Source organism: Leptodactylus fuscus, chromosome 8, assembly GCF_031893055.1.
Source record: "Leptodactylus fuscus isolate aLepFus1 chromosome 8, aLepFus1.hap2, whole genome shotgun sequence".
In the NCBI taxonomy this organism is placed as follows: domain Eukaryota; kingdom Metazoa; phylum Chordata; class Amphibia; order Anura; family Leptodactylidae; genus Leptodactylus; species Leptodactylus fuscus.
Window position 1 is genome coordinate 20971338 of NC_134272.1, and position 14940 is coordinate 20986277.

At 40.8% G+C, this 14940-nt stretch overlaps 1 protein-coding gene across 1 annotated transcript; it reads left to right on the plus strand.

Annotated features, from left to right (window-relative positions):
• Nucleotides 1-1673: 1673 nt before the first annotated feature.
• LOC142217548 (up-regulator of cell proliferation-like) lies at nucleotides 1674-6396 on the plus strand. Its single transcript, XM_075285834.1, has one exon. The coding sequence runs from the start codon at nucleotides 1727-1729 to the stop codon at nucleotides 6086-6088; it is 4362 nt and encodes a 1453-aa protein (XP_075141935.1). The 5' UTR covers nucleotides 1674-1726; the 3' UTR covers nucleotides 6089-6396.
• The last annotated feature ends 8544 nt before the right edge of the window (nucleotides 6397-14940 follow it).

Consider the following 14940-nt stretch of genomic DNA (forward strand, 5'->3'; position numbering starts at 1 on the left):
GGTAAGCAGAAGAAACCTCAATATAATTTCTACTTAAAATCAAGATATACAGTATAGAATTATAATGTTACTCTGAGGAGGCTGGTGATCAGGAGATATCAATGGTGATGCCCAGTGCCCATCTTCACCATAATCCTCAATTATTTTAGGACATAACTATTCCAGATCAATGTCAATCATGAAGGCCATCATTGTGGAGATGTAATACCAGGTGATGCTTATACTTTTTTTCTTATTATTATTTAGAAAAAAACAGAGAAAAGTTTCAAGATGCAGGATCACAAAGAGTGTTACTTTCTGATGACCAGCAAATCACTTCTTCTATAGGCAGCGGAAACTCCAAAAGGACAATATCTGTAGGAGATAATACCACCAATGGGTTATATTCAGGTGGGACAATCACCTCAATATCATTTCTACTTAGAGCCAACATATACAAATTAGAACTATAAAGCTACTCTGAGGAAACTGGCAAAAAGGAGATATCAAAGGTGACACCACTTAGTAGACCAGTGTCCTCCTCTCCATCATCTTTAGTCAAGCTGAGCTGTTATGATGTAATATCATATCTCTTTTTTTTTACATAAATGTATAGGAAAAAATGGAGAAATGTTTCAAGATACAGGAGAATTTTCAGCAACCGAAAGAACAATAAATCCTGAGGCTTTTGAAAACATTTTAAGGGATGAAATAAGCCCCGGTACAGAAATATCTGCAAGAGATAAACCAGCCAATGGATCCTATTCAGGTAGGAGAACATCTCAAGATCATTTCTTCTGTCCTATAGACGTTACAACATCTCAATTGATGAGGTTATATAGCAATAGTTAATTTATTTTTTGCCTGATGGATTCATGATCATTGTAATAAAAAGAAATCGATGACTCAATCATTTCATATTCACAGGCAATGAATCAATTACAACAAAACCCAATGAAGCTTTATCAGAAGGTAAAGAGCAACATTGTCCTCTTGTCAGACGTCAAGACAACTTGTTCAGATAAACCTTCCTCTCCATTGTTACATATAATTTCTAGGATGAAGGCCGAAAGGTGGTCACATAACTACATGTTAGGTGTATAACAGCTAGCCATACGCAACGTGACCTTGAAGCCTTTGTACCTAATGAATGGGGCATTTTGGAATCTGGGCACTGCTCCTTCTAAGCTAGAGTATCCAAAATGTCATCAAATAAAATTTAATGTACAGTGCCCTACTACTCAGGACTAACACTATTTAGGACAGGCAAGATAGAGATATTAATGTGGATGGAGATTTCAATCAATGTAGAATTTCCACAACAACACTGATAGAGAATAGTGGGGGTCATGTTGTCAGGATCATTCAATAATTCAGTCTCAGGCCTGGAGCTTGTAAAGTGAAGTGACATCAGTGGTAAATTGAGTGAATAACCATTACTTTTTATATTCTTGATTATTTATTTTTTATTTCTCATCTGGTAAGTTTCCTTTAAGTATACAAGTACTGCTCATATTTTGAGGGAAAAGATAAAGAGAAAGTCTGGCTAGTTTTATAGTTACTTAAGATGAACATTTTCATTGAAACCATTTAATTTAAAATTTTTAAATTTAATTTTTATTTTTAAGAATTATTACGGAGAACGTTTCTTCAGAAGCTGATGGCTTTGGATATTTCAGCTAGGAATACTGTTCAAGACAGTGAACCACTTGAGGTAACATATTCAGATTCAGAAGAAGAATATGGAATGAGGGGCATGAAGTCACCAGAACCCTCTAACCCTCTCGATGTTCTCTGTGACCTTCTGCATCAATCAGATATGATATTACGACAACAGATTTTTTACAAAATGTCCATGTGTCAATTTGCTGTCCCTCTACTTCTCCCTTCTCCTGACACACAAGACTGTACCTTTATGTTGTGGTCAATGAGAGACATTGTGAAGACATGGAGACCACACTCTTTAACCCTTAGTAAAGATTTTAAGGAAGACAGTATAGTAAATGTCCCCATGCCGGTATTTTCTTTTGTTAGACTTGGGACTTGTAGCATTTCAAAATCTCGATATCTGAACCAAGTCTTAAGTCCATCTCAGCAGAGCTTTAACTTTTTTGTGCATGAGAATATGCCCGGTGGTAATCTCCCTAGGAAACACTCCAATGGACTTGTGGAAATATCTTGGTATCTTCCAGCAGGACAAGAACAGCTCGATGTTTTTTCTGAGCCCATTGCTGTTACTAATTTGCACGGAGACCTTGAGTCTAATCTGAAACAATTCGAGTTCTTAACAAGTGTATCCTCTGGACTGTTTATATTTATTGAGGACATAAATGAGAACCAAGCTAACCTTCTGTCGAGATTAAAGCAGGTACCAAATGTTTACTTAATCCTAAATGTAAAAGATGGAGAATTTAGTATGAAGAACCTTAAAACTCTCCTTGATGAGCTTCAGCTGCCGAAACAAAATATTCTAGTTAAGAATAAGCACATCAATGACTCCCAGTTAGTAAAGAACATATGGTCAGCAATGAAAATTATATTAGTAAAAACCAAAGAAACAAATAATCTAGAGCGAATTGCAGAAGAAGCTTCAAAATTTAACATCCATATGGATGAGAATTCCAAAGAATGTCAATTAACAAAAATTGAAGCCAAAAAAATTACTGGTGAAATAAATAATGTAAATGACTATAAGAAGGAAACAATGAAACTACAGGGAGACCTATGGAAACTAATGTCTAAAACAGAGAAGGAAATGTGTAGAATGAGAGAATTAGGTGACAGAGATGTAGAAGTATATAAATCTGAACTCCAAGCAAAAGTTGTAGAACTTCAAGAACAGCAAAGAAACCACTATCTGACACAAGGTATGCTCAGATTTCAAAAAGTCTTGAAGGAGTTAGATGAAAGAAAATTATTTCTGAAATGGATGAAAATAATGCTAGACACAAAGGTGAGACCTCATCTCAGAGAATTACACAACGAATACAAACTCAAATATAGACATCTGTCAGCAACTGAACAGGATCTTCAAGAAATCGACCAAAAAATTGCTGATGGTTCACTGGGCATAGAACATTTTATTCGGGAGTTGGGGCAATTTTATGAAATACAATGCAAAAGTGGAAAAAAGGTCAAAGATTTGCCAAGAATAGCAGCTGACCTCCTGCTAGATGGTTTCCCATTGGAGCTGATCGATGGAGATGCCTCCAACATTACCTTGCAATGGATAACTGATGTCTTGACTGAACTGGATGAGAAGACTGGAGGACAATGTAGGATGAGAGTGATAACTGTGCTGGGAGTGCAGAGTACAGGGAAGTCCACCCTTCTGAACACCATGTTTGGTCTACAGTTCCCTGTGGCCAGTGGACGATGCACACGAGGAGCCTTCATGACCCTTATTAAGGTAAAGGAGAATTTCCTTGAAGAGCTAAATTGTGACTTCATTCTAGTCATTGACACTGAAGGACTGAAATCCTTGGAACTAGTTTCTTTGGAGAACAGCTATGAACATGACAATGAATTGGCCACAGTCGTAGTTGGGCTAAGTGACATAACCATAGTCAACATGTCCATGGAAAACTCAGAAGAAATGAAAGATATTTTGCAGATTGTGGTGCATGCATTTCTCAGAATGAAAGCAATAGGCAAAAAATCTAGCTGCAAGTTTGTTCATCAGAATGTAAGTGATGTGTCCGCTCACGTGAAAAACAGAATTGCTAGAGAGAAGTTTCTCGAACAGTTGAGTGAAATGGCAAAAGTAGCAGCAAGAATGGAGAAAAGAAGTGGAATCAATCATTTTTCTGATATTATCTACTGTGATATAGAAAAAGATTCTTGGTACATACCCGGGTTATGGTATGGCACACCTCCTATGGCTTCCGTGAACTCTGGGTATAGTGAGACTGTTAGTGAATTAAAAGAATCAATACTTGGATCCCTACAGTCAATGTATGGAAAACCTCAAAATATTAGAGAATTTACAGAGATGATAAAAAGCTTGTGGAATGCAGTGAAACATGAAAAATTTGTCTTCAGTTTTAGGAACCACTTAGTCACCGAGGCCTATAACCAGTTATGTATTCATTACGCAGATTGGGAATGGACATTTCAGAAGAACATTCACAAATGGATGATGGAGGCAGAAACTTTCATCTACAACCTACCATATGAGAAACTTGGTGCAGATTTATGGAAGAAACAACACAATGATATTAATCAGATATTGGACAAGGAGGAGCGAGACATGTGTCAACGTCTAGAGGAATATTTTGAGAGTGATTTTGAGAATTCTCATCTCTTGGAAATGTTTCGAGGAGACTTCTTCAGGAGTGTGAAATATCTCAGGAACCAACTTGAAAATGTTCTTCGTGACAAGTGTGAGAAGACAATTCGTATCCAGAGAGAGAAAGCCCAGATTCAAGCTATGCAAGCCCAATATATTGATATAATGGAAGAGAAAGTAGCAGAAATGATGGAAAGAAGGAGAAATGCAAATTACATGGAAAACAGTGACTCTCTGAGGAAAGAATTTGAGGCAATGTGGAAAAAAACAGTTTCCAGTTTAAGACTAAGTGAACTGGAAAGACGTGATATTAGCCATGAAATTCTGCAGCAATTAAAAAGGGACATAGACTGGGAGGATATTGGGATCACTGAGAAGTTCCAGAACCCCCTTAAATATAAGGATGACGAGTTTGTCTTTCAAGACAAGCATGTGTCCAGTTATTCTCGAGAAAATTGCCACCTTCTACATAATCTTATCAACTCCTTAACTGATGATTGTAGTAAATATGTAGACAATGTTACTAGTAAGAAGGAAGACTTTAATGAGTTGTATTCAGGAGAGTTGCTCTCATTGATCAATAAAAGGCTGAGGAGACAGGAATTCCAAGATCTTTACATTACAAAACTCTTCAAGTTAGACCTTAAACTTTACATCTTAAGAAGAGCAGCAAGTAAATTCCAGAAGATGCATGAGGACTTCGTACAAAGAAATGATCCAAGGACCTGTCTGGGGGAGCTTAGACCTCAGTACTACTCCATCTTTAAAAACATGTTCGAGAAAAGAGACGAATGTCGAAGGACAGTGAAAAAATTCAGTCACTCATGTCTGAGACCGGCCATCACTGACCACATCAACAAACATCTCGGTAAGGAGATGATGGATGACATCCTAAAGATTGGAGGCCCAGAAGAATTCAAGAGTCGGAAACGTTTACAATTAGTGATTCTTGAAAAGTTGCTGAAGGACAAGAAAATAGATGAGTTTGTGGAATACATCAATGATTATCAGAGTTTTCTCAGAAGATGGATCTCAGCCTACATTGCTGAATATTACAAAGACCAAAGATATATCCAAGCACTGCAATATAACATTCTCCATTCTTTGATTTCCAAAGTGCAGCAAACTCTCACTCAACCAAAACTTGTCTCATCTGGAAACCTTAGGGAGTTTTTAACAGAATTTTGTAAAATTTTAGAAAAAGAGCTTGTGATTTCCAAAAATGACCTTAAAGTTGTTTTGTTCCAGAATAATGTGAATGTGAAACAGTTTGTCAAAGATCTCGAGTGGTCCCTTCCTCTTTTATGTGATAATATCCAGCAGGAGATTAACTCATTGAGTACAGAGTCACTACTATCACAGCTGACATTGAAGCCTCAGGAGGAGCTCTTCAGGAAGGTGATAGGATGTGGAAACCAATGTCCATTCTGTAAAGCCCCCTGTGAGGCCGGAGGAGCTGACCATAAAGAACACTTTGCAACTCTTCACCGACCCAGAGGGCTAGGAAAACATAAAGATGAACAGACCAATGTCCTTGACCATTCAATATGTTCTACAAATGTCATCTCTAATAAAAGCTTCTCTAATAAAGACACAGGTTGGAAACCTCATCCTTACAAGGAATACAAGACCCATTACCCAGACTGGGCCATCTATCCCGACATGGCTGCCAATGCCTCAGACTACTGGAAGTTTGTCTTAAAGGAGTGTAATTATTCAATTGCCCAAATGTATGAAACCAAACCGGCAAATATTCCCGAAGATTGGAACAGAATAACCTATCATCAAGCACTTAACAGCCTGAGGACAGCGTTGCAATGAACCCATCACCTGCAGCAGCGGAGATATATAGACATAGATATACATATCTACTGTAATCACCTTAATTGTCCTTAATGATAAGAGGAATCATCAGGATGGATAAATATGTCATCTCCAGGATAAATATGGCTGCCAAGTCTTACCTAATGTTTTTGTGAACACTGAGAAACACTACAAGATATAAAACCAAAAAGTCTAGTTCCAGATTGTCTCCCAAGGGTCATGTGGAGCTACTGTACAGTCTGTAAAATAGTCCGCGTAACCTTATAAGGAATTGTACATTCTTCCTTTTTCTAATTATTTCATGAATCGTCTTTTTGTTAATTATTGTGACTATTTTTATTATAATTATTATGACGACCAGTTATGGCAGTGACTACAATTACTACAATGATCCTAACATGATAAGTCTATTATTTCTGTGGGTTATAAATAAATTGGAGCTTCATCTGGGTGACTGTGTCCGTGTGTTATTGATTCCTTCTTATTATAATGGAAGCCATTACACATACCGATCCTGGTCAATATGAGAACACTAGAGATGAGCGAACACTAAAATGTCCGAGGTTCGAAATCCGTTTCGAACAGCCGCACAGTGTTCGACTGTTCGAACGGATTTCGATCCCCATTATAGTATATGGGGGGAAATGCTCGTTTCAGGGGTACGCAAAATTCGATAAAATTATACTTACCAAGTCCACGAGTGAGGGTCGGGCTGGATTCTCCTTGAAGTCTTCTCCTGGGGCAGCGTCCCCGCGTCTTCTTCCGGCTGGAATTCACTCTGCCTAGGCATCGGGGCCTAGGCAGAGCCGACTGCGCATGCGCGGTCATGCGCAGTCGGCTCTGTCTAGGCCGGATGCCTAGGCAGAGTGAATTCCAGCCGGAAGACGCCGCGGGGACGCTGCACGGAGAAGACTTCTAAAGGTAAGAGAAGAACCAGCGTTGATTGGCAGAATGTATAGCATTCTGCCAATCAACGCTGGTTCTGCATCAAACCTTAAACTTCGAACAGCTAGTAGTGTTCGATCGAGTACGAGTATTTCGAATACCGTAGTATTCGATCGAACACCTACTCGATCAAACACTATTCGCTCATCTCTAGAGAATACGACTCCTGATTGAGGATGGTGGTCATAGAGGGCTCCACATTATGATCTGATCTTCTGTATGGTTCAAACTGTAACTAGTCATCCAAGAACCATTACAAGCAAGTGCAGGATTGAATAGAGCAGTGGCTCTGCCCATATATACTACTGCTGCCATATAACTATAGTACGTCCATAGATACACATACTGGCTCTGCTCTTATACACAGTCTGCTGCCTCCTTGTAATTATAGTGCTTCCATAGACATACATAGTGACTCTGCCCTTATAGAATATTGACCCCATAGACATAAATAGTGGCTCTGCCCTTATATATAGTTTACGGCCCCTATTAAATGATAGTGCCCCCATAGACTTACCCAAGGAGTATAGGTAAATGTAATTAAGCCTGAAGGTACAATAACCAGGCACTATATAATATACTGTACATCAGGGCCAAAAGTGGGAAGTAATAGCAAATGAACTATATATTAGGAACAGGGTCTATTTCTAAGCACTAGAGGGCGACACAAGACAACACGTTCAGAAATGACTCTTCATTAAGCTATGTTCACATCTGTGTCACTATCTCCATTGCAGCGTCTGTATAGAATTGCAGATACCCAACAGACTCCATTACAGTCAGTCCCTTGAGATCCGTTGTTGTCCATCATTAGATGGATCCATCTTTCCTGTTGAGTCCACTCTTTTGTTCCTCTGACAGAATGGACGGATGGATTACACCAGTGCTGATGTGAACTTACTCCTACAATATAACAACCTCCCAGCAGTGTCATGTAACACATGTTACGTACCCATAGGTGTCATGTGTGGCTTACTGATGTCCACCTCGACGCATGTTTCAGCGTGTTAAGCCTTCTTCTGAGAGGTGATGCTGAACTATCAAGGAGGTGTTTTAGACCTCCTGCCTCCAATGAGGGATCCACCCGACAGATGGGCGACCCTCACGAGATTTGTTTCAATGAACAATCATGAGGTTCAGCCCCCCCGGTTCACTTTAAAACCAAACTTGTTGGGCATGTACTAGAAGTGCTATTATTATACTCTGGGGTCTTCTCAGACCCCATAGAATAATAAGCAGAGGCTCGGGGAAGGTGAGTAACAATAACAAACAGTTATACTCACCTTGCCCCACCTTTTCTGGGCATTCTTGCAGCATCCTGCATCATAGAGTCATGACATCAAGTGCTCCATATGACCGATAAAGCCCAATCACAGATGTTAGCCAGAGGCTGGAAGAGGACCTTCAATGGACCTCCACCTATTATACTCTGAGGTCTGAAATTCATGTGTAATGAACCCCAAAAGTTTGGGTAACACCTGAAACTACTGGAAAATTCAGGTCAAATCCATTTCTATCTTCTCTTTCTATTTCCTCATCCGTTATCCGCACTGTAGTGTAGGTAATCTACCGGCCCCATTATCATCTCACACAGCCAGACCCCTCCATTAATGCCCCGACCTACTGGAAATACGTCTTCTGTCAGTTTGCAGATGTATACAACGCACAACCCGATAAACTTCCCAGTGAGTGGAAGAAGATAACTCGGGAAGAAGTTCAGGATTCATGGATAAGCTTATTCAATTCAACTGAATTTAAGGGAGAGGTTGAGGATGAAGAGCAAGATGTCAATGGAGAAGAGATGGAAGAAAAGAGACCAAAACAAAATGCACGAAGGCATGGGGATGAGTGGTGCAGGTTAGGGTAAGAAAGGCAGGACAACTATAGAAGGGGGCCAGTGTTGAGGGACAAGAGGGCAGTGGGTGAGGCGCTGAGGGTAAAAAGAATGGCGGGAGGGCAGTTGAATATAAGGCACTGGATAAAAAAAAACTGATGGGAAGTTATGGATTTGGGACACCCCCTGTCTCTCATCCCTACTCATTGTTAACCTACCCTTCAACCAAATCTCCACTTCTCTCTAGTGCTTATCCCTAATCCCTCTCCCATTGGACTAGATGAGATTTAAAGATTTTACAGAGCCGGAGACTAACCAAGACTTCACCATTATATAATGACAAGTTCTGGAACTTTCTAATAGACTTTAGGAGAGTCTATGTGCTTCAGAGGCTCCTTGAAAATACAAAATCAGAGGTTGCTGTTGGTGTTGGCGACTGCTCCACTTCTTCTCAGCAACAGTTCTGATAAATCTCTCATTTTGTAATTCACTTTTTCATTGTTTTCTCTTTGTCTTAAGATTTCTCTATGATCAGATTCCTTATGTTCCATAGTCAAAGGCTCTAGGTTATGTTTTCTATGCACATCATGCTTTCTTATACTTCATGATCAGATGATTTCTGCTTTATGATTGGATCACTTTGATCAGATTCGTTATTAGAGATGGAGAAACTTCTGAAGATTTGTTTTGTTTTGGGTCTGGACTATTTGACCTTCTGGATTTTTTCTGTCCGAACTTGTTCTGATAGAATTAGAACTCAAATTATTATGCTCTAGAGCAGGGGTAGGGAACGTACGGCTCTCCAGCTGTTGCAAAACTACAACTCCCAGCATGCATACTGGCTCTGCTGTTCTGGGAACTCCCATGGAAGTGAATGGAGCATGCTGGGAGTTGTAGTTTCACAGCAGCTGGAGAGCCAAAGGTTCCCTACCCCTGCTCTAGAGTCTCTTCAGACCCCAGAGTATAATAGGTGGAGGCCCAGGGTAGGTGTAAAAATTAACAAACAGTTGTACTCACCTTCCCTCAATTTTACTGTCGACCTGCCTCATTTGACCATTGACAATCACAGGCCTCAGCATTGACCCTGGGGCGATAGCATTATCCAGGAGGCTGCAACAGTCCAGAAAAGGACAAAGAAGGAATATTAGACACCATGAGGAAGCCGAGAACAGGAGAGGGAAGGTGAGAATAACTGTTTGCTATTTTTTACACCTCCTCGGCCCATTCCATATATGACCTCTGTGATATCTATAGTAGCAATGTCCAGCTGTAATAGGAAAGATGGGGCTGATAATGCTGACACTTTTAACATTTTGGTTCCCACAGTCAATATCTGTGCTCACTGCTGATAGTTATCACACAAGACAGGGGGATCTGCTGACCCAGCAGGAGACGCTTCCACCTGCAGAACATAACCGTCCTCTGCTCTGCACGCCCCGACACGTCCGACCTCACCACACTCATATACCGTCTCATCATATACTGTGGAGATGTATGACAAAGAATCTATAACATCATTTTGTCAGAATTACTCCTCTTCTTCCCCAGTAAAATATATTCATATTTGTAAATATATCTACAAGCCCTAAATTAGGACGCTTTGTAAAATGTAAAGAAAACAATAATTTGATGATTTGAAAAGTTACAAAATAGAGTATAGGTCACATATCAGAAGGTGAAAGTTATACAATAGAACATAGATCACATATCAGAAGGTGAAAGTTATACAATAGAAAATAGAATATGTATCAGAATGTGAAAGTTATACAATAGAACATAGATCACATATCAGAAGGTGAAAGTTATACAATAGAAAATAGAATATGTATCAGAATGTGAAAGTTATACAATAAAACATAGATCACATATCAGAAGGTGAAAGTTATACAATAGAACATAGATCATATATCAGAAGGTGAAAGTTATACAATAGAAAATAGAATATGTATCAGAATGTGAAAGTTATACAATAGAACATAGATTACATATCAGAAGGTGAAAGTTATACGATAAACATAGATTGCATATCAGAAGATGACGGTTAGATATTTCTTCACTTCATTGAAAAAAATGAATTCATTCTAATGGCATTAACACATCTAAAAAAAAGTTGAGACAGGGTTAAAAAAAAAAAAGGTTGAAAAAGTGGTACTAATGAAAAACAGCAAGAGGGTCAATTTTCAAGTCATATGACTGTGTATAAAAAGCATGTTAGAGAGGCAGAGTTTCTCAGAAACAAAGATGGGTAAAAAATATGCAAATCTAATCTCCAGGATGTAATTAGGAGAACAGTGCCTCTGTATGCCCCGCTCTAGAGGGCAGCCTCCTTAACATCATGCAAGACTCAGTTAACAAGCCTACTATCATGATGCGGATTTAATTGCCAAATTAGCATCTCTATTCCAAAAGGAACAGATTCCCAGCTATGGACAGCACTGTTTCGGTCTTTTGGACCTCCTCAGCATAGCGCAGGGATACTGATTTGGCAGAGTGAGAGACTATAGACCAGGGTCAGGGGATAATCATACTCATTAGGGAGAGTGTGTGCCTACATAGGCAGTACGGAGACTTACAAGTCATTCCTGCTCCGCTAGGGATTCTGGGTAAAAAATATGCAAATATATTCTCCAGGATGTAATTACGAGAAACAAAGATGGTCAGAGGTTTACCAATATGAGAAAAAGTATGTCTAAAAATCGTAGAACAAAAACTTTCAAAACATATGAATATCAAACGATAGAGAAATTCATGTGCACAAAGGACAAGGCCGATGATCAATATTGGATTCTTGTGATCTGCTCACCTTCTGATGACCAAAAAAGCACAGATATGAATCAGTAATGCAAATCACTATGTGTCCTCAAGAAAACTCCAGAACTCATAGTCTGTGAGCACAGTTCGCCAAGCAATTCACAAAAGCAAGTTAAAGCTGAACCATGCAAAGAAGAAGCCAAAAATCAACACGATCTAGAAACAATGCCATTTTCTCTGGGACAAAGCTGGTTTATAATGGACTGAGGCAAAACGTGAAACTGTTCTATGGTCAGATAAATTGCAATGTTCTATTGTTTGACTTCCACCTTCTGATGAGCTCTAGGATCTATTGTGTAACGTTCACCTTTTAATATGTGGTCTATTGTGGATAAAATATGTTTAGTTGAGATTTCTAAATCTTTTTTTTTTTTTTTTGCTTTCTTTATGTTTTTGTTATGTCAGTCCAGATAGCTGCAACGGGGCTAAGGAATACCAGTAGGAAATCTCGCCCTGCACTACTCCCACTAGCTAACCCGGTCCCTGCCTCACGGGTGTAGGTCAGCTGTTCTCAGGCTAAGCCTGACCCCGACAGCTCCTCTCTCACTGACACCGTAGGCCTAGAGGGAAGTGGGAGAAGGAATGCCCTATAAGATCTCTAGGGACTGGAGACTAAAGGGGGTCACCCCTAACGAACAAGTGAAGCTGCTACTGACAGGGACTGACAAGGGTGTGCGCTGACTAACAACACAAGCAGCACACAGGAAACATGTAGGAAAGAATTCCCCAAACCAATATGGGAAGGAACCATACACTAGGAAACAAACACAGGGAAACTGAGTAGAAATCAAAGGATAAGGCAATTCACTCACACAGTCAATAACACACAGAGGGAGGATTGGTGAACACAGAAGGGAAAACACAAACCAACTCGTTCACCCAAAACCTCCCAAAAACCAACCACGGAACTTCCTCTATCCAAGATAACCACCTACTCCTCCTGCTAAGGCCTAGCTCTGTAAAAGCGACACTCAGCACAGAACCATGGGAGGCATGGGTTTAAATACAGAGTAGAGACCACTCCTCCCAGGTGCAAATGGGAGGACAGACTAATCAACCAGGAAAGAAAGCAATGAACCTAAATACTCCTAACAGTTTTACACAGCAGCCCAACTTTATAACTTAGGGTTGTATATAAGGATTCATGCAACCTACTTCTATCCCCCCTTATAGTGCTAATGCATGTCAATAACTCTGAGTCAGCACTGAGGCCTGAGCTTCTAAGTTCTTGGCATTAGAAATCTCCCCATGGTTTAGATTGTAATATGAGATTAGAAACCTAAAAAACATCCGTAAGCCTCATCCCTATTAGAGATGAGTGAGTATTATTCGATCGAGTAGGTATTCGATCAAATACTACGGTATTCGAAATACTCGTACTCAATCGAGTACCACTCGCTAAAACTCGTAAAAGTTCAATGCAGAAGCAGCATTGATTGGCAGAATGCTATACAGTCGGCCAATCAACGCTGGTTCTTCTCCGACCTTTAGAAGTCTTCTCCGTGCAGCTTCCCCGTGGCGTCTTCCGGCTCTTCATTCACTCTGCCAGGCATCGGGCCTGGGCAGAGCCGACTGCGCATGTCCGCTTGTAGTGCGGGCATGCGCAGTCGGCTCTGCTCAGGCCCGATGCCTGGCAGAGTGAATTCAGAGCCGGAAGATGCTGCGTGGACACTGCAAGGAGAGGACTTCTCGGAGGATCCAGCCCGACCCTCACTCATGGACTTGGTAAGTATAATTTGATCGAATGTTGCCTACCCCTGAAACGAGCATTTTCCCCCCATAGACTATAGTAGAGTTCGATATTCGATTCGAGTAGTCGAATATTGAGGGGTTACTCGAAACGAATATCGAACCTCGAACATTTTACTGTTCGCTCATCTCTAATCCCTATATCTACAAGCCTCACCCTTCTCTGGCCTATGATGAAGGCCAAGCAGTGAAGAACTGAAGTGAATTTTAAAACCTGTCTGTATCAGCCATTCACTCAGAATGGAACGTTCTACCGGATATCAAAGTGGGTTTGTGGTTAGTCATAGTATTCTGAGTAACAATCCTAGTTGGCCAGAGGGGTTTCCAAATTTAAAACAACATATCTTGGGAGGTCTAAGGTAATGAAGGAGTTAATGGTAATATTACTGGTGCTCCTGGGGATGGAGGGGAAGAGGGTGATTGGTGAATATCTTATTATCCCTGGTGGTGTAGGGTAATGATCAGGTTAAAGGTGATTCCTTTGATGCTGTAGGGAGGTTACGGGTAAATAATAACCTGGAGGTCTAGGGTCATCCCATGCTTTATATTCCTCCAGATTTAGTATTGAAGGGTTAATATTGATATCTTACTTTATTCTTAAGACCATTAATATTAGTTCAGTAAAGTTCAACACTCGGGTCCCCGGCGACCAGCTGTTTGAGGAGCTCCAGGGGCTTGGATGCGTTCCTCTTCTCAAACCACTGATATTACTTTCATTGGTCACATGGTTTTTCTGCGGTGCAGTACCGTTCAAATGAATGGTGCTGAGCTGTAATACAAAGCACAGCCACTATAAAATGCATGGCGCTGTGCTTGTTGAGCAGTGAAGAGTCCCTTCAATCAGCTGATCTGTGGAGGTCCCAGGTTTCGGACCCAGGGGTGCAATGATCGAGGTCACAGAAGGTGTACCCACAACTAGGCCTGATGGGTAGAGGGCTCATGTCCAAGTAGTGATGGCTGGGTCCCTGCTGATAATCTATGTGAAGGTAATAGACCCACATCTCTGCTGCCTGGGGCAACAACTAAACTGAACTCTCCTGGTAGCAGAAATGAGTGTCGGTTAGAGATGGGCAAACCTCACAAGATTCTTCTCAACCAATACTTATGAGGATAGGACCTCTGGAACGTTTGGGGCTGATCTTCTGTCGCACAAACTGAAATTGCAATTATCATACTCCTGGTTCTTTTCAGGAGTTGAGTCCCAGGGAATATCGGTAAAAATAACAACCAGTTATACTACTCACCCCTACTGGGTGTGCAGCAGTCCCTGGCGTCCTCTTGAGGCCTCCGGCTGACATCATGCGCCTGGGGTCATTGCTGGGGTCCAATCACAGGCCTCAGTGGTCATGTTGATGTCATGATGCTTGGTCAAAGCGACATTAGGTCGATGTGCCCCATGTGACCGCTGAGTCCCAATCACAGGCCTCAGTGGTGACTCCGACCCATGTGACGTCAGCTGGATACCAGAAGAGGCCTGAAGAGGGCATTGGGGAGTACAAGCAGGTCCAGC